Source organism: Aulonocara sp. 'chitande type north' Nkhata Bay, linkage group LG17 (genome assembly GCF_057382095.1).
Source record: "Aulonocara sp. 'chitande type north' Nkhata Bay isolate Kocher_YH1m ecotype deep benthic linkage group LG17, A_spYH_male_GT1.1, whole genome shotgun sequence".
Classification (NCBI taxonomy): Eukaryota; Metazoa; Chordata; class Actinopteri; order Cichliformes; family Cichlidae; genus Aulonocara; species Aulonocara sp. 'chitande type north' Nkhata Bay.
In genome coordinates, this window is record NC_141360.1 from 17,750,834 (window position 1) to 17,771,258 (window position 20,425).

General features: G+C 38.7%; 1 protein-coding gene across 2 annotated transcripts; it reads right to left on the bottom strand.

Moving 5' to 3' along the window:
• Positions 1 to 4,309: 4,309 nt before the first annotated feature.
• LOC147309895 (desmoglein-2.1-like) lies at positions 4,310 to 20,191 on the bottom strand. 2 transcript variants are annotated; one of them, XM_086268265.1, is made up of 14 exons: positions 20,039 to 20,191; positions 15,975 to 16,103; positions 14,954 to 15,109; positions 13,172 to 13,313; positions 12,518 to 12,681; positions 10,347 to 10,481; positions 9,619 to 9,804; positions 8,410 to 8,861; positions 8,185 to 8,327; positions 7,860 to 8,081; positions 7,356 to 7,598; positions 6,666 to 6,799; positions 6,260 to 6,523; positions 4,310 to 6,010 (listed from the first exon to the last, which is right to left on the bottom strand). In XM_086268265.1, the coding sequence occupies exons 1-14, from the start codon at positions 20,081 to 20,083 to the stop codon at positions 5,000 to 5,002; spliced, it is 3,426 nt and encodes a 1,141-aa protein (XP_086124391.1). In that variant the 5' UTR covers positions 20,084 to 20,191; the 3' UTR covers positions 4,310 to 4,999. The 2 variants fall into 2 exon arrangements, with proteins under 2 accessions (XP_086124391.1, XP_086124390.1); XM_086268264.1 differs by having other exon boundaries at positions 4,310 to 6,013.
• Between the last annotated feature and the right edge of the window lie 234 nt (positions 20,192 to 20,425).

Sequence of the window (20,425 nt, forward strand, 5' to 3'; positions counted from 1 at the left end):
CAGTCGGCTGTATAGACTTTCTAAAGCCTGAGAGAGAGGCAATAGAGAGCTACATCACTGACTCACTAGCTGCAGGAATCATTTGGTCATCCAAACGTCCACCTTCATCTCCACAGTCTTGAACTGGTTCAGCTCTATGTAGTTCTGCCTGCACCAGTGCAACATCTGGTCCACCTCCTGTCTGTATGCGGACTGTCATCATTCTGGATCAAACCAATGAGAGTGATATCATCCACCAACTTTCGGAGTTGATGTGTTTCATCTGCGTTCGTCCTGCTGTTGTTCCCTCCAGGTTTCAGGTTTTTCCTAGATCTTTGTCTCTGGTTGCATCTTTTTGTTAGCATTCCTAGTTTAGGTTTTTCTTAGTTTAAGTTATGGCCATTCTCTTCTCTTGTTTGTATGTTGCCTCCTACTGTAAATAAAGCTCTCTCTCAGTAAGTCAGTCTTCAGTGTCTGCTCTTGGGTCCACACTCTCTTCTCTACATAATCTGCCTTGCAGGACGTAACAAAAGTACGAATTTTAGTAATTACACATTAATAAATAAATTCGATGAATAGACCACAAAAAACAAATGTTAATTTCTCACATATGCATTGAGAAATGAACATTTTTCCCAAACCAATTGGATGGAAAGCTTCAACGCTTCATTAGCCTTCATCCGGCTGGAATGTTGGGAGGCTGTTCTGCTCCAGGTTGCCACTATATTGGAGGTACAGAGCGTCAAACATGAAGTGGCAAATTCCAAGTCTTTCTATATTAGGGTGGAACTGAAAGCTTACCAAGTACTTAAAAAACAAAGGAGAGTTTGACAGTCTTTTGTTTGGTATTTTTATCATTGTGAACTAACGTCTATATTTGAATAAAATCATTAGAAGTAGTAAATAGAATATCTTTGTCATGATAATAGAAATATCGATTAAGGTTAGATGATTGATGCATGTATGGTTTGTTCTGGGGAGGGGGCTTAAGCTTTAACCTGTCTTCAACCTGGCAAGGTGGCACTGTAGGATTCAAGTTTTGACTAGTAAGGTTATTATCATTAATGAAAAACAACAAAATAACTAGAACTAAATAAACATTTTTTTAACTCAAATAAATACAAACAAGGGTTTGTGAAAAAAGGAAAACTAACTGAAACTGTATTGAGCGTTCCCGAAACGAATTAAAATCAACTAAAATAATCGAGAAAACGTGCTTAGTTTTTTTTAGTTCTTTGTTTTTGTGTGCGTCAAACAATAGTCCACGGTTAATGTGAAGTCTAGTTTCTATTTTTTTTTTCTTGTTGTGTTGCATTATGCCAGCAGATGGCAAGTGCATCATCATGTCAGGAAACATTGGGAGAAAGTGCAAGAGTCTAATTTGAGATTACTTTGAATATGACTGTTTTTTTGTTTGTAGAAAACAAAACAAAAAACAAAACACACAGTGCTTTTCTCTTTTTTTTACATTTTATTTTATTTCTTCTTTAATGCAGTGCTTCTAACAGCAACCTGATGGCTACTGGTCAGTTCGTAGGAGCATCACAAACAAGCGGAAGCATTGCGGAATATGTTTATTGAGACTGGGATATCAACATAACTATGTGAGTCAGTTGCTTTCAAAAAGTTCAAAAAGCACTTCACTTGAATCAAAAAATCACAACACTTAATGCTGCAAGAATCAATGGTCTCATAGGGACTAACACTGATATAGCAAAGCAGAAAAAAAACTAATAAAAGAGGCAAGAAAGCAAACCCTTTGTGTAGCTGGCTGAAGCATAAGTGTGATGATTCTGGGTCTTTGACCCAGTGGTTTGTGTTTCAACCAGACCTAAACTAGTATCGGTATTTTGTAAACAAATTGTATGTGGGATGAAAAAAATTCCTGTGTGCAAGTGTGCCTCCTCCATCGCGTCCACCTGCGACGGCTCCCGGGCCTGGCAGATCCCCATGTACTAAATAGAAATGAAGAAGTTAAAGAACTGAGAACAAGGAGGGAGGGAGGGTGGGGCACGTAAACGAGAATGAACAGCTTACAGAACTGGGGGAACCTATATAGATGACAACTGGAGGGAGCGTGTTTGGAGACGTGGTCCCGCTCCTGAAATTCCGATACATAATTCTCTAATAAAAAAAGAAATCCCCCACTCGCCCTTGCTAGGTTAATAATGAGAAGGAAGACAAAGATGCCAAGTTTTCACAATTTTATATCAACCTGTTACAATTTCAATTTCACTTTTTTCCGTGGTGCCATGGACTTCAGTCTCTCTGGCTCAGAGTGTCTCTCTGGTCTCTGGTCACTCAGGAGACCCAAACGAACAAGGAGCACCACAGCCAGGCAGCAAACACCTTTACTGCGGGCCACAAAAACAAAATGTTAACATAGTTTGATGAGGTTTAAGTCTGGAGACTGTGCTGGCCACTCTTTGTTTTCAAGCTTACCTTGTTCTTTTTTCCTGAAGTAGTTCTGGCATAGCTTGGACTTATGTTCTGGGTTATTACCTTCCTGTAGGATGAACCCTTGACCAACTTGGTACATGCCAGAGGTATTGCATGGAGCTGGTTCAGGGTGCCTATCACTCTGTACAAGTCACCGACCCTGGATCCAGCAAAACAGGCCCAGACCATCACACTTCCTCCTCCATGTTTTACATTTTGCTCCATCAGTCCATAATAACATCTTCCAGTCCATGGCGGTGTTTCATCGCCCAGGCAAGCCTCTGTGTCTTATTCTGATGTCTTAGTAATGGCTTTCTTGCAGCAACAAGTCTTATCAGACCTGCATCTCTCAGCTAGTGTGGACAGAGTATTCTTACAACTCTTTGACTTCATCACCCACTGGACACCCATGCTTCAAATCATCCTGGGGCTCTTAGCCACCCCTGTTTTCTTCTATTGAAAGTAAGTGCTCTGTGTCATCAGTTCAGCACCATCTCAGCTGGTGTCAGCAACTCTAAGGGTGACACGGGCTGCTCAGACCGAGGAGCGAAATAAACAATGTGCAGACCATCGTTGGACTCCTGAACCCCGTTATTAACCTGATCACAAAGTATGGCTCTCTATCAAGTATGTTCCCTTACACACTGAATCATGCAAACTCTCACCTAACCTTATTAGACCTTTTAAAATAGAGGCTCTGATCAACCCTGACTCTGTGCAGCTGAATCTGTCATGCAAGATGTGCATTCAAAGTGTTTTTCATGTATCTCAGTTAAAACTCACCCTTTCCAGTCTCCTGTGCTGCCATCTCACCTCACCTGACCTGCCCAGCTCATTGGTAGCCCCCCAGTGTACATCGTAAGGAGGACTGTGGACAAGAGAAGATTCCTGGAGTCCACAGGCAGCTGCTCTGGACAAGGCCATGCTCTGGGCCTTTCACCGCCTCCACATTGATAAACATGGTTGGTTTCCAGCATGTTCCCATTAGGAGAAGGGGGTTCTGTCATAGCCCACCAGTCCTCCTGTGTGTTTGTGTGTGTGCACGTGTGCACATTAGTTAACCACACTTTACTTTTACTCCACCTTCTTCCCATGCATACCTGTGGTAATCAACCCACCTGCTTGTCGCCTGGTGATCGGCTGGATCACCACATCCAGCAGAAAGGTGGCATAATTCCCTGTAAAGTATACGCTCTACAACACTGGTCATAATTTAGAATTTTATATGTTTTTATTGGCAAAAATATTCTTCACAATCACATAACACCCCAGGTTTTACATATCAACGCAGCCACAAATCCTTACCAATGTAATAGAAAACCCCAAAGATTTAAAAATAATTCTCTGACTGGGGGGTCAGCCCAGAAATACCTATATCACCAGAAGCAAACCTATTTTATTAAGCCTTGCATGAATGTTTGAAAGCTCTTGTAATCACAGTGTATTGTTGCCTGCATTGACATGATGGTATATATGACCACACATGATTGTATCTGTCAAAGGTCTATTTGACCTTTGATAGGTCAAGGTCACCAAATTATTCAAGTTCACTGTTAGTAGATATGCCTATGGTATCATAACTTTTCTTGAGTTATAGCATGCACCAGATTTTCAGAAATGAAATCTGCGAGTTTTAACAGATGCAACTTATGGTATCAATTTGAAACTTATAGATGACGTCTTTATCAAATTGTTAAATTCGCAAGATTTTCAGAAAACTTGACCTCTGTCGGCAAGATATGAACTTGTCTGAGACTTTTAGTAGACGCACCTATGGTTTTCTAAATGCCACATCACATCATTCTTGAGTTATTGTGTTCACAAAATTGGGTTGTTCATTCTGCAGTACCCATCAGTCTAGGCTGAGCAATAACAATCAAATTCAATGAGCTAAAAGACTTTAATGTTTTTATTTTATTAGTGTAAAAACACACAGATTGTATATAGGTATAAAAATAAAACAAGACAATGAGAGCAGTGATGACCTAAAATATAACATGAGAATGTAACAATTGATACCAATTATACCCACACACATAATACAGTGTTAACTTGAGAACAAAGAAGAGCAGGTAAAGTTGATAGTTACATGAGAAGATGATGTCCTGATATTGTAGTGAGCATTTTGTTGTCATGATTTGAGTCCACTTGTCTTCTTAGAGGCAAAGTTCATTCCAATTGGAAAAACACATTCTGATTTATCAGCTTTATGATGTGATGAGTAATGTGAAAGTGATCTCTTCAATGACATAAATGCACCATCCAAAGGAGATTATGGATTACTGAATGGTTTGATTATTCCCACAGGTCTAAGTTTTGCTTGATACACACACACACACACACACACACACACACACACACACACACCACCACCACCACCACCACCACCACCACCACCACCACCACCCTTCACCACCACCATTTGCTCTTACAGGCTTCCCATGAAAATACTGAAAGCATAAGAGTAATGCACTATTTTGAAACTAAAAAGGGTCGTCTGTTGTCCAGGAATTCATCTGCCATTTAATGATTTTCTCTTGTCACCTTAAAAACCAGTAGGTGGGTCACTACAGTGAATGCTCTACTGATTTGCCTTTAAGGCAGTAGATTGGCTGCTCCTGCTGTAGATGACCTTTTCAGAGCCAAAGACCTCACTCTTCTTTGAAAGACCTCCCTCTTGAACCAGCTGCTCTTTGGTCATAGTTGGCACTCCAACTGTCAGCACTTTCTTAGATCCTGAGACCCCTTCTGACAGTAGAGTACTTCCCTGAACAAGACGACCCTGGCTCCCCTTTAGCACTTTCGTTGACCCTGAAGGGGCCTTGCCTTTGACAACCATCATGGTCTGGGACCCAGACAAGCTCCCAGCTTGGATCAGGCCATCACTCCAACTATGGGTGTCACCATTCTCCACCAGCACCATTGCAGGGCCCTGGGCTTGTCCACTGGACATTAGTGTCTGCCCTTGAACGAATACTCCTTGGGCAGGTCCAGACTGTGTGTTGTTAACCAGTACCATGCCTTGAAGGTTGGTGGTTGGTGCCTCAGCCAGCAGCACAGTGTTGTGGACCTGTGGCTGGACTACATAATGCATTGGCTGCAACACAGGAGTGGTGGTGTAGTACACAGGCTGCTGCTGCTGCTGCATTAGGAGCATCTGGCCTTGATTTGCTAACCCTGTTTTCATTGTGTTCATCTCTTCCTTCACCTTGGCTGTACTTTCCTTTACAATTTCAGAGTGCTCCGTTGTCTTCCTGACCACACTCTGCTCCACTTTGGAGATGGCAGGCTCCAGTTTGGGTGGAGGGGAGAGCTTTTGTGCACTCATCAAACTTGATACTGAGGTTTGAGTATTGATGTAGGCATTAGGGGTAATGGGTAGCGCTTGTTTGTCATCACAAGAAATTGTCTTGCCACTGCACACCTCTGCGAGAGTCTTAAACTTTGGTCCAAGGTCATCAAGAAACTGAAGGTCATTGTCTGACTCCAAAAGGCTACAGCAGCCTACTGAGCCAGCAGAGGACCCTTGGCCCTCATAATCATACACCAACAAACCATCCTTCACGCCAAGGTTGTCCTCTCCGCTGACTGTCTTCTGTATAAAAAAAAAATCAATCAATAAAAAAATCAATACACTTTAAAAATAACGAAAGACATATTTATTGACGACAGTGACAGCCAATAAAAAGTGAATAATATCCACATAAACGTTATTAGTTGCAACATTAACACGTGTGTTCACCTAACATCATTAGTAAAGCTACTACATATCACATTTAGTGTTAAAACTTTCCATTTAATTGGATTTAGTTGTCCATTTAGTTGTCAGCTAATTTCTCACCTGAGAGTAATACTGTGCCAGGAAGTGACGTGGCAGGGCAATGCTATCAAAAAATCCACCTTGCCTTGATTCTCTGGTCTCAAACTCTGAATGGAAATCAGTGAAACCCCTCATTTCTTGTCTGTAGTCAGTTGAAAAACCACCTTGATAGGTGCCAAATTTCATCCCATCAATGTCAGTGAGAGATGCCTCATAACCAAAACCTCCCGCTGGTGCCATTGCTCCATTTTTAACTGTGCCAATAGTCACAAGTAGTGGCCCTTCCTATAAAAGTCATACAATTGTTAGAACAGTGAACAGTTTTTTATTGTGATTAAAAATCACTTTGAAGGAGCTTTCACAAAGACATCATCATCGATGCCGAGATTATTCCCGTTTTCAACACTTAAGGTAGTTGCAGTCTCACCGTGTTTTCTCCCGGCCCTTCGGTGCGGTAGTCAATAAGGTGTGACTTGGTCTCAAAGTCAGGCATGTCACTAAAGAGGTCTGGAAACTTTACAGCAGATCCACATAAGCAGAAGAACAGTAGCAGAGGAATGACTGTAAAAAAAAAAGTTTTATTTAAAGTTAAAGCTACAAATGTGGTGTGAGGTCAAAAGAAGGTGAAACAGTTTTTCAGAATGTGTAAAATCCCTAAAATAGATGTAATTACTGGGATTCCTTTAAGCTTTGGTAAGCTTTGGGGGATTTTAAATTGTTACAAAAGTCTAATCTGTTTAATTTTTGTAGTTATTGGTAGCAAGTGTAGAATAGTTTGGTCTGTAATTACTTTTGGCTATGTATTTCCTATTGGGAGAGACACAGGGTTTATTAGGTAAACCCTGCTAGTACCAGTTTATGCCTCTTTTCCTAACCTGCCTTTATTCTCCATAGATTCCCTATAGATGGTGTTGTGATGTGATTGGCTGATTATATATTTATATAATTAAAAGCTGACCAAGTCTACCTATAAAGTAGTCAGTAAGTGTTTTATTTAAATTTCTAGGTAAGAGAGTTACATTTTGTTATGGTTCGAGTATCAGTATAATTCTTTCATTGTCCTTTTTTATCTTATCAAAATTCTCAAATAAAAAAAAAAAAATCACATAATGCTTACTCAAGAGCAGTAGTAGGCCCGCTAGTATTAGCCCAATGCCCGCAGGTCCTAATGATGTTGTTTTTCTACCACGACCATTGCTGCCTTGGTTTCCACACACAACTCCATTCTCGCAGGTACAAACTTGGACCGTCATTCTCTGAGGTTCAGGGCAGGCGTGTCCCTGCTGATCCTTCACCACAAATTCCACTTCATAAACACCAGGCCAAAAAGCCTCCTGAGACCGCAAGATAGCTGTAGTGTCTGTCAGAAACCAGAAAAATGTGAAATAAGTATGTATATGCATTACTCATAGATTTAGTCTTAGAGTGTATATGACAGATTGTAATCCACATTTTTATCTCAAAATAAAATTTTAAAATTTGTAAAACAAACAAAGCAAACAACAGCAACAACAACACTTTAGTATATTGACCTTTTTTTGTCTTTTGTCATTGTTTTCTTTATTTAACTACTACATCTAAAAAAAAAAACACCCCAAAAAAACTGAAATCATCATCTCACCATTTAGATGCTCCACGTTCCATTTCCCTTTTGTGTTTTCTGGGATAATCTCAAAGTGAAAAGGGGGGCCATTAGGATATGCGTCTTGATCACTGGCCTTCACAATTACAGCATTTGCTGTGGTGCACAGAGTCTGGAAATTGCTGGTCAGGGTGGGGCAGTGGTCATTAGAATCTTCCACTTGGATGGCTATCGTACCAGTGGCTGTTTTACCAAGCATGTCTGTGGTGTAAAACCAGAAACAAACATATATAATCCAGTATTTATTTATTTATTTTTTTGCGTTGATATTTCTCCAGAGAGTTCTTCAACATTCATGCCGTACCATCTGAAATGCAGAGTATTTTGGCAGTATATGTCCCATTGACCAGGTATGGAGATTCCCTGTCAGGCATCTTGTTCAGTTTGATCTCAGCTGTCTCTGGGTCAATCGTTAGCCAGTTGTCAGGGTCTGAGCCTTTGGCATATCTACAGCAGAAATAGACCAGTTATGAGTATCACTATTATTGTGCACAGAAAGAGAAGCTGACACATATGTATGTGGACTGACTTGACTGCCTTAGCTGGTTGTCCAGTATCCCCATCTTTTGCAGGGTAGCTTGCAATAACATTTTTAATGTTAAAGGATTTCCCTTCCTCTGAGACAGGAATAGCTTTGATTTTAGGATCAAATCGTGGCCCCTCCGGCTGGTTCTTCACATTGATTTTGATAGGATAGGTTTTAAATCTTCCACTGCTTCCGCCACTTGCTCCACTTGCTCCACTGGCACCACTGGCACCACCACCTCCACCACCACCTCCACCACCGCCTCCACCACCGCCTCCACTTGCTCCACTTGCTCCACTGGCACCACTGGCACCAGTGGCACCACCTCCACCACCACCTCCACCACCGCCTCCAAATGCTGCACTTGCTCCACTGCCTCCACTTCCAACTAATGGATTCTTGTTCCTGACGGCTAAGCCTAGTTCAAGGTTCTTTACATCCTCATAATCCACAGCCTGTAAATGACGGATACAAGAACATATCTTTTAGCTCAAAAAATAATTAAAATGATTGATGACACATAAGAAACAATACAGTGTTTTATATGCATCTATAATTGGAGTGTTGCTATTGTTGATGCATTTTTGCTTTTTGTAAAACAAAAGGTATTATGGATTTTATATAAACTAACCTGCAAAATTATGCTCCTGTGCTATGTGTTATGAATGTTCTGAAAAAAATTGTTAAAGTAATGGGCAGTAGTCATATAGCAATGGCCAGTAAACCTCATACAGTGGTAATAGTTTTGTCTTCCAGCCAAGTACTACAGGGTAGTACAACAGGGACTTGACGCAAGCTGAATAAGCAAGTCAATGACAGCTTAAAATATTGGAAGGCAAAATTTAACGACTCCGAGCTTTATCGATAAGAGACACTTATCAAATTTTGGAATACTTTGAGTCTAAGTTCACATTGTAGGGTGTAATGCGTTCCAAAGTAACATATTATTGGAATGACATTATATAACTCTGTAACAAAGTAATGAAATGTGAAACCAAAGTAAAAACAAATCTTCATATATGTGAATAGCACTCTTGTGAATGGCAGCATAGTCAACCATAGGAAACAATCATCACCCTGCAGTGATCAAGGTTCTGATCCTTACCTCATTCATAAGAGGGCCATTTGCCACAGAGTTTGACTTTGCATTTGCCAGATAGTAAAAAAGCTGAGTAACAGCACATAATTTCTTCTTAATTAAAAAGGTTGTACCTTGTCAAGCATTAAGATGCCTTCATTGGTGTTGGGGTCTGTTTTAATGCTGAAATACCCAGCCTCATTGCCTTTGACAATTTCAAACACAGCTTCCCAGTTGTCTGTGCCTTTTAGATCCAGGTCCTCTGTTTTGATTCTCATCACCTCCACTTGTTCTGTGTTCTCCTCAATGCTTCCTTCATACTGTAAGTGAAATGCATAACATGAAATTAGAGTTCAGCTGTGTCCGGATGTGTTCACTTTGCCCTAATCTCCTCCTATGTATATACTGTCTGTGCCACTCTGTTCTTGGTCACATCCTCACTCGTGTTGTGTGAGCCTCCTCAGTCTGTTCTGTCAGTCCTATCCTGCACATTATTTGTTTTCTGTGCCATTTGAAATAACTTTTTGATTTCAGCCAACGAAATAGTTATTTCACGCAATGACATGCAATTGGCTATTGTTCACGTGTTATTGTAAGGTGACCTTGAGGGTCTGAAAGGCGCCTATAAATAAAATGTATTATTATTATTATTATTATTATTATAAATCAATTCATAATTCTATGTAATGTTCTTTTTTTCTGGATTTTTGGTTGATATTTTGCCTCTCCCATTAAAATGAAACCACGTTAAAAATGAATACTTTTCTCTCTATGTGGCAAAATCACAAATTCAGCAGGTGGTCAAATAAATATTTCCCCTGCTGTATATGTTAATATAGAGAAATGTAAGGAAGAGAGGTACCTGATCTTTTTCCAGTCTGGGAGGATTGTCATTTACATCAAGGATATTTATGGTAATAGTGGTAGTTCCGGTGTTTCCCTCTGGATGTCCATTTCGATCTTGACCTTTTATCGTCAGAATGTAGTTACTACATGTCTGAAATTAAAAGACATCAAAATAGTCATTAAACAAATACGTTTGTACTAGAGATGGCACGATACCACTTTTTTATGTCCGATACCGATACCGATATCATAAATTTGGATATCTGCCGATACCGATATGAATCCGATATAATGTTTTTTAATCAACAAAACTGTTTTTTTTTAAAATATCTTGCTGCATTTTGTATAAGTTCATACTCAAGTTTAAAACAACAACTACACTAAAGCTATTCTGTTATACCTGTATGCAAAAAAAAATGTTTCATAGTTCAGCAATACTGATCAATCTAATAAACTCAAACCTACACCATCCTCCCTATTCTGGTATTTTAAAGAGTACTTAGCATAAATATTAAGCAACCTAACTAATAGGGTTCCAACTCCCAGCAACAACAAAAATAAATAAATAAAAAATAGGGAACCACCCCTCACGCTCCACCTCATGATGCTTAATCGACGTAATCAACCTTAATTTGATGCAGTGTGGAAAAAAATGCACAGAAATCAATTATTTTTCAAGAAATATTAAATAGATTCAACATCTTTCTTCAACAGAATTGCAGACTGCACAGATGGTACCTTCCCAAAGGAAAAAGTACTATAGCTTACTAGGGTATATATATTAGACTTAATAGTTACTATATACAGTAATTGACTTCTATTCATTTTACATCAAATTAAAACTTTGGGTGTCAGATAATTATTTATTAAAAGCTCGACATTTTAAATGAGAATAAGAAAGAAAAGTATGTCTTTGTGCCCCCTTTTCCTTGTTAATGCCCTATCGGCCCCCCTGGCTAAACTTTGCTAGATCCGCCCCTGCACAGTTACCAGCTCAGCTACGTAGAAAAAGATCCTCGAGTAGAAAGTAATATTAAATAAATTCTTACAACAGCTTATCAAGCTTAAACGTGCTGCTGTTGTTCAGCCGCTGGTTTCCTCTTTCTGGTGCAAAGTGGACCAAAAGCAAACTGGACTCGCGACAGAAAAGCCGATCAGCTGATCATTAAGCAGTTTCATGATTGAAGTAGCAGCAGGAGAGGCAGTCGCTTGTTAAGCTTAACGCAGGAATGCTTTACAAACAGTTAGAGATGGACTTACACACTTGCTTTACTTCTCTCGGGAAAACTTTGTCGGAGATGAAATGCCAAGTTGCTAGCGAAGCTCCAAATGCTATCCAGACCACGACAGGTCCCGCATGCCACAGCCGCTCTATCACGTGATGCATACTGCTCCGACGTGCTAACCTGAGGTGAGTTACGGCGTGTTGCAAGTTTTGTGAGGTGCTTTCGTGATATTTAATGGATCGGATTACATTTTTTATTTTTCTCCGATATCCGATCCAGTAATTTAGGTCAGTATCGGACCGATACCGATACGTAATATCGGATCGGTCCATCTCTAGTTTGTACAATACTGGAGTTAGAACAGAGACTTGGGATGTTGTCAAGATGTTTCATTCATCATTTTTGTCATAGTATCTAACTGAATGGACTGAATGAAAATAATCATTGTTATCTTGTAATTACTTAAAGGATTTGAGTTTCATTAACACAAACACAATAGAGACTTTTATTTATGGAATGGTCAAAAGGTTGACAGATTTGTTAAATAGGGTAACAAGGACCCTCTGCCTTTACTGTATCCAGAATATTTGCCCTTGGATGTTTGCTCTGGCTTGGTAAGCTTGTTCCATAATAATGTCTCTAAAGGCCCTTTCTGAGGACACAGAGATCGAGGAATGAATATGACAGGCCATCGAAACACAAAATAAAAAACAAGCTCAATTGTGTCGACGACTGTGGTTTACTGATAAAACCTGCCCCTTCAGCTGCCACTGATTTTACTATATGCTCTTTTACTATATGCTCCAGTGTATAAACAAATTTTTTTTTCTGATAAATAGTTATTCCCCCCCCTCCCCCTCCCCTATATATAGCCATATATAGTGGTTATATATCTCACCACTATCCCATGTTATTAAAAGAACTTTCTTGAATCATATAGTCAAACATACATAGTTCATACCTCTCTGTCCAGAACAGGCCTTTTAACAAAGATGGATCCACTTTGTCTGTCTATGTAGAACACATCTTCCGCTGGATTCTGAACTATGATGCTATAAGCAATCTGAGAATTGAGATTTCCTGGTTCATCAGCATCAAATGCAGTGACTGTCGTAACCAAGGTATCTGTAGCATTAAATGAAAAAACAAAACAAAACTCAATTTAATTTGAATTTTAAATTTTAAACAAAACTTAATTTCACATTCATTGACACTGTACATGAGAAAAACAGACATTCTGTTCTCCATATTGATATTGTGCAGTGTCCTGCCCTGGTTTTAAAACAATGATACAAACTTGTCAAGAAGAGCTCCTAACTGTTGTGTGCCAAATAATGCTTTTTACATAATGAGCAAATGTTAACAGAAAATTGTTATTTACAAGATCAGACAATAAATAAATATAAAATAATAATAATAGTGAAATAACATGAACTGCAGAACGCAGGCTGTCTGTAACCTCCAGCAGCTCATTGGAAAGACTTTAGCAATTTGATCACTCAATTACATAAACACTAGAAAAATCAAAATCCTTTTTGTTTAATTTATAATTCAATCATTTCATTTTACACCGCTCACTACCATTACAAATTTGAATGAGATTCACACCACTGACCTTTAGGACTGAGCTCATCTACTTCAACAGGTTCAACATCTGGAAATACTGGAGAGTTGTCATTCTCATCTACAACCTTGATTCGTAAGTCAATTTTTTTTTCTGCAATTGTGCCATTCTTGTACATAGCAACACCAGACAACTGAAAGAGTAGTAGATAGAAATGTAACCATTGTTGTTCGTTATTTAGCTTGACATAAACTACAACGCCTTGCAGTATGGATTTACCACCAGTAAAGGTGCATTTTACAAGTTTAGGTGACAAAGGTTAGTGAAACCAATTTAATATCAGAGCAAATACTATATATTACAGTGAGCAACAGAAAAAATATCTTTGTAGAACGTTATATTATCATGGCAAAATTGGTCTTTCTTCTTTTCTATAAAATGCCATCACTTCATCTTTCTTTACACAACTATGACTGAAATGGTATCCTGTAACCTTTAACATGTTTCTAATTGGCCATTGATATGGTCGACAGCTGTGGTCACATGTTTACATGCATTCATCATAGGCATGAGTGCCATGGTCGTTTGGAACTTTTAATTATTTCTTTGAAGTGGTCCCAATTATATATACAGGCTTTTAAGCACAGTCCACATTCATTTGTGCAATGTATCAGCAGCACTGGGAGCAAATAGTTCCAGAACATGGTGCAATCATCACCATGCTGAAAAGCTGGTACAGGGTTTTCTGGGCTTGAAAGACCGAATAGCCTAATCTTTGTCTCGTCTGCGGCAATAAAGCGCAATTTTGGCTTGATCATGTGGGCAGATATAAATCTGTGTCAAACTTTGAAGTCGTAGATTTTGGAGCAGGAGCTTCATTCTTGGTCAGCACCCTCTCAGTCCATGGTGATGTAAAACTCACTTCACTGTGCACAGTGACTCTGGTGTTCCAGCAGTTTCCAGTTTATGGCAGGCTTGAGTGTTAGAGGTTCCTGGATTGTTCCTGAACATCTGAACCAATGTCCTCTCATCTGAGGGTAACAGCTTGGATCTTCTTCCAGAACTTGGCAAAGTGGTGGCATATCCAAAAACTTGTACTTGTATATAATTATTTTGATGATGACCTTGGAATCTGTAGTTGTTTAAGAGTGGTGAGAGGTGACCTTCCTAACTTTTGTAGATCTGCAATTCTCCTCCTTAATTATTCACTAAGTTCCTTGGACTTTACCATTGTTCTGAGTTCTTAGTGAATCCAGTGAGTGGTTCAAAAAAATCCTTTTTATGCTGTTAAAGAGAAACTACCTGTTGTAGTCAATCATGACTAACTCACTAACGAGAAGTTAATGAGTCAGTCAGCCTGTACAATGACTGTGCAGCCGAAATGCTGTACAATCATTTGGAAAAATGATTGACATTGGATTTTTTTTTTTAGTCCTTTATTTAACCAGGTAAAAAAAAAAAAAATCTCATTGAGATTAAAAATCTAATTTCCAAGAGAGACCTGGCATCATGGCAGCAAAAGTCAAAAATACATGTACCACATGAGTACATAAAAAGAAAAGGTCAAAGAAATGGCCCAAAATTACCATGACATTCATTCCGATGATGAGTATTTGTAAACGTCCACCACAGCTGTAGATAATTCTTAAACTATGTAGACTAAAGCACTGTATGAATGTATTGCTTAATGTTTTTTATAGTCTGAGGTGGTCATTAAGACGAGGAAAGGCGTATATAAATGGCAGTCCATTTTGAATTATCTTAATATTTAATGTATTGAGGACAGCTGTTGAATCTTATTCCATACCAAAGAAGAACTACAGGAGGACTCACGTTGTAAGTATCGATCACTTCCCTGTCAAGCAATTTAGTGACACGAACATCACCAGAATGTTGGTCAACCACAAAGACATGGAAAGGAAATTGGTTTGCCCCAACACCTTCCAGGGAGTAGAGAAGATTTGAGCCAAACTGAAGATCGGATCGAATCTGAAACACAAGGTGGAAGACTTCATTATTTCACCACATATGCACCAAAAAACTGAAGTTGTCTATTTCTTTAAATAATTTGTTTTTAACATGAATTCTTATTATGTGTGAAACTGATTTATTCTTATTCTTACAGCTGGTGGTGTTAAATTGTCAAATAATAAAACATTTTTTAAACAGTATGCTAATAATCAAAATCAAAATATTTCAATACATAAAGGAAATTAGGGGGTCACAGGTGCTCCAAGACAGTAACTAACTAAACTAAATTAAATAATACAATAAGGAAATAAAAGAAAGAAAGTAAAGAAAGTAAGAAAGAGAGGTTAAAGTATGGAAAACTAAAGCAGGCTGCATGATGGCTGACACATGCACACTAATTATAGGTAATAAGTTTATTACAATTCTTCAGTGTTCTCTTCTATATGTTTTTGGTTGCATAACTTTCAAATAATAATCTGAATGCATTTGAAATCACTGTCAGCAAGCAAGAAAATAATGGGGGTTTAAAGATCCCTTCACAAACAATTAGACAGTCTTTATATTTCATGAAAGCCCTCTTACAATTGGCACAACCAAATCCAATAGGATCCCTATTTTGAGCCAGCACCTAGAAATGCTAATGCTATTGTTCAGAGGACTGATTGCCCAGTGGTTTCTTACAGTCGATGCTTTATCTATAACATAAAATGTTTCAGAAAAGGTTAGGCGATACCTGAAGAAAAACCATCTTGGTGGCACTAAAAAGTCATGGTTAAACATTGAATTACTTCACTGATACATGGGTATTTTTTGTTTATGACAGGCATTTATGCTTAATAATCAGGAGACAGAATTAAAGTGAAATTAAGTATCAGTGACTTACCTTAGCAATCGCCTTCTCGTTAGTGTAATCGAAATTTTCCTTAAGAGGCTTTGGAGGAAGAACCCATTCTCTCTTTTTTCTTACCAAACTGGATCCAGAGTTGTGATTCTGTACAGCAAGAGCTTGGAGCTATAACACAACAGACACAACACAACAAACTTCAATACTCTTACATAATAGCTTTAGTGTCTGTGATCCAGAGTTTATGTTTTGGGCATTTTTGACCTTGTTTACTTTTATTGTAGTGATCTGTCATCCTATTTGCTGGTGCTTCCTCGCTTCCTGATATGAATAGTTCTTAGTTTCTTGTTCGTTTAGTCTCATTCTTTTGTGTTTCCTGTTTTATTTTGTCTGGTTAAGTCTGATTGGTTCCTCGTTCCACAGCTGCCTCCACTTCCCTGATCATCCTGCTGTGTATTTATTGGGTGAGTTTCCCTTTGTCCCTCGTCGGATCATCAGTTCATCTGCTCATGTTTAGTTTTGCCCCGGTTAGTTTTAATTTGGGTCCACTCTCTTTCCACTTCACACGATCTGCCACCGCAGACCGTGACAATAACATTTAGGGCAAAATTAGAGTTTGTTTGATTCTAACAATCAAATTAATATTTAGTATGACCACCTTTATTCTTTAACTTTGTTAGGCAAACTTTCTTGTAATTTAAGTAGTTTTCAAGAACAATGCTTGTCTCTTTTGCCTGTTAACTGCGTTTTGTCTCATTCTCTGTCAAGATGATGTTGAAGTCTCTAACCTCTTAATACCTAGTGTGACATATTTGATACATACAGTTTTTGTGAGTTTCAAAACTTCTACATTATCAGTTTGATTTCCCCCTCCTGAAAAACCTAAAAAAAAGTGGCACAACACACTTTAAGTAATTTTAAAAAATGCCAGATGTAGCAAATACAATACAAATTAAAAGTCATATATGGAAGTTAAAATCTTATTAATATTTAAACAGTTTTGTCAGATGGTTCAATAAACTCTCCATTTCTCCAACTTTCCAAAAAAGTTGACTTTTCTGGCAATTATTTCATCATTCACTGTGGGTTTTTCTATCCATGTATCCTTTTAGTGTACTGACAGTACACTAAAATTATACAATATAACTGTCATACAGAAAAATGAAGCCACTCAGATGGTCCTGGCTATACTTCTGTTCTGTTTTCATAGTTCCATCAATTTTGACAAGAATTTCCACCGTGTTTAACCATGGCTGTAGACACTCGCTGTTGGAATATCTCAGCCTTTTCTCCCTGTTTTCCTATTTTAAGAATGCCTTGTTAACAGCCACCCTTCCACTAGGACCATTTCTGAAAAGGCTTCAGTGACCAATAGATGGACCAAATGGAGTGTGAGATTCTTCTCCTAAGCCTTGCGTCAGTTTTTCCCACTTCTTTAGACATAGCTTTAAGATGCTGTCCATGTACAGCACATATTTTTTTAGGCTGGCCGCTAGGGATGGGTATTGATAAGATTTTAACGATTCCGATTCCATTTTCGATTCTGTTTAACGATTCGATTCTTTATCGATTCTCTTATCGATTCTTTTTTTTTTTTTTAAAAAGGAGAACACTAAGGTCGATTAGCTCAGAGCTTTGTTTTATATCTTCTCTTTGAACAAGATAGAAATTTAGGAGTAACATGGCCTTACAAACCCAACAGTGAGATCTTGAGATCCAGCCTACGGCTCTTCAATGGGGTGTCACAGGGTCCCCAGGAAAAAAAAATTGTAAATGTAAAATAATAAAATAAATATTCTTGTGAGACATATCACATATTGACGGGGTCGGGTTATGTTAAAAAGTATAAATTGTTATACTTTGTTCATTGGTTCAAAGGTACCCCACACTTCTTTTTTTGTTTGCTTGTTTGTTCTGGTGTATTTTTCATTTGAACTGTTACTCTGCCAGAGTACTCATATTTACAAGATGGCATTGAACGCCCCATTGGTGTATCAGGAAAACTATTTTGTACGTATGTTCCTTGAAGGGGATTGAAGTCGTTCTTTTTTCCACCGCAGCGAAGGGCTAGGAGTAGGAGAGGAGCTGCTGTATGTTTTTGTTATCGATCTGATTGTGAAATAAAGCATATGCAGTGAGAAAGCAACTCCAGGAGTCATCCCTGCCTTAAAGCTGCAACATTCTTCTGTAGCAATAACAAAGTATAACATAAATTGTTCTGTGGCAATTACACAAGAATATCCAGTAATGTCCCTGCCTACAATTAAACACATTCACTTACCAAAAATCGGGGGCATCTGCTGTGGTAAATGGGTGCAAGCCTTTGACCACAAACTTAGACACTGCTCGGTGACATTAGTCTATCCTGGCCTGAAAGGAGACGCTACCGGTAGACTGCAGCGAGAACTGCCAGCGAGCGCCAGCCAGACTCTGTCTGTCTCTCTCATCATGGTCACCTACATGTACAGTAATGGCAGGTCTTGTAATAAGGCAGATTGCGCTAACATAATATGCACTGTTAGTTGATTATTTACCTGCCGCATTAACGGGAGAGGACGTGCAAACGTTAGCGCTGCTGCTGGGTTGAGAGTCACGAGTCCGGAGCGGAATTAAAAACGCGTGTCATCGCGTGTTTTGTGAGCAAATGCTTTTGCATATTCGTAGTGTTTCCTCCCTTAAATGAAATATCTACTTTGCAAGTTGCCCTGTTGTCATCGGTTCTCATAAAGTATAATCAAACTTTTGAGCGTTTGAGCCGCTTAGGCGCCATGTTTCCTGCCAGGTAAATGACGCTCCGCAACGTGGTGACGTCATTCGGGGCGACTGGAATCGATAAGGGAATCGTTTGCAAAAATGGCAAACGATTCCAAGGAATTGAAACAGTGGGAACCGGTTCTCAACAAGAACCGGTTTTCGATACCCATCCCTACTGGCCGCATTCTTTTTTGTCCTTCACTTTTCTAGCTCCTCAAATTTGTCAGGGACATATTAATGATAATATATGTCAGCACTCTTAGGACCCAGTTTTATATTGATATAGTTTATTTTTGCTCTCACGTTTACACAGACTTGTTCTTTATTAGTCAGGATCAACGTTAGAAAGCCTTGCCAGACTGTTTGTCTTTGAAAACATATAGAGGACTTCTGCCCTGTTTTAATCATCCTGATGTCAATGATGCGTTCAGTATCACTTGTATTGCCTTCGATATGTGCAAAACTACACAATTAACAATATGAGTGTCAAAAGTGTCAAAACATTAAAGTAATGTTAAATGGTTAACCAGAGAGACAGACAAGGAAACCTGAACAGACATCAAAAAGATAATGAAACCAAAACTAGAAAAAAAAAAACATTTTAAGTGTATCTGATGTCTGATATCCTCGTGTTTGTGTTGTTCCTGTGATATGAAAATAATGCTAGTTCAGGCTTGTCATTGCATTGTATGTCGTATGTTATTAATGTTGGTTTATTAGTGATAGTTTTTAAAAACTATATTGTCATTATAATACTGGTCCAGGATCAGCATCACAACTGACCAATGGCAGTAAATAATAGGAACAACACCAGCACACTTCATCACATACACCCCTGTATGTCATACCTCTCATTAATCTAAGTGGAAAGGAGCTGAAAGTAACTTTAATGTAAATGGCTCGACCTTTACATTTTCTAATCTAATGTTTTGAAATTAGAATCACCAGTTAATCTAACGTAAGTCGGTAAACAGCTTTCTAGCTGGTAAAGTATTGGCATCACAGGAGAAACACACCCAATCACTCCATCTAGAGAAAAATTTCACATGGAATACTTCAAGCTTCCAGAGAAGGGAGTGCTAAGTAGAAGATGCACGGCCAAGTATGCAATGACGGCTAAACATTTTCAATTACACCTAGTTATAACTACTATCAGTGAGTTGGATGAGAAAATTATGTTGTGTTTCTATATAATAGCAACAACTCATTTGCTGAAACATCTTCCAGAATTCAGATAACAAAAAATAAACAAAGACATTTCAAAACCAGTTTTGTTAAGTGGTGAAATAGCTTTTTCTTTTTTGTCTTCTTCTTTACTTTTTAAATAAAAAAAAAAGCACTGAACTCACCGCAAACACCAGCAACACAAACACGGGAAAAGAAGCCCGAGTCATGATCGGGGAAAACTCCAAATGAATGTTATCCGATCAAGTGAACCGACAGAGTTCTGGAGGCTATGCTTCCTGAATGTGACAGCTGAAGTGAGATGAGGTGGCTTATCACATAGCTTATCAAGGAGGAGGGACTCTTTCTCCCTCTCTCTAGCTCAAATACACAATGACACCCCCCCCCCCCCAGCATCAAATTCAAGAGAAACATAGATAGTCGATCTTTTACATGACTGTTCATGTAAAGACTCCTGTGTAAGTGTGTGAAGTGAGGGCAAAGCCAGGGCCTTGTAAGGTGAAGCATGTAAAGGTAACTCAAGGTAACTTTAATGCCAGTGTTATCTGGAT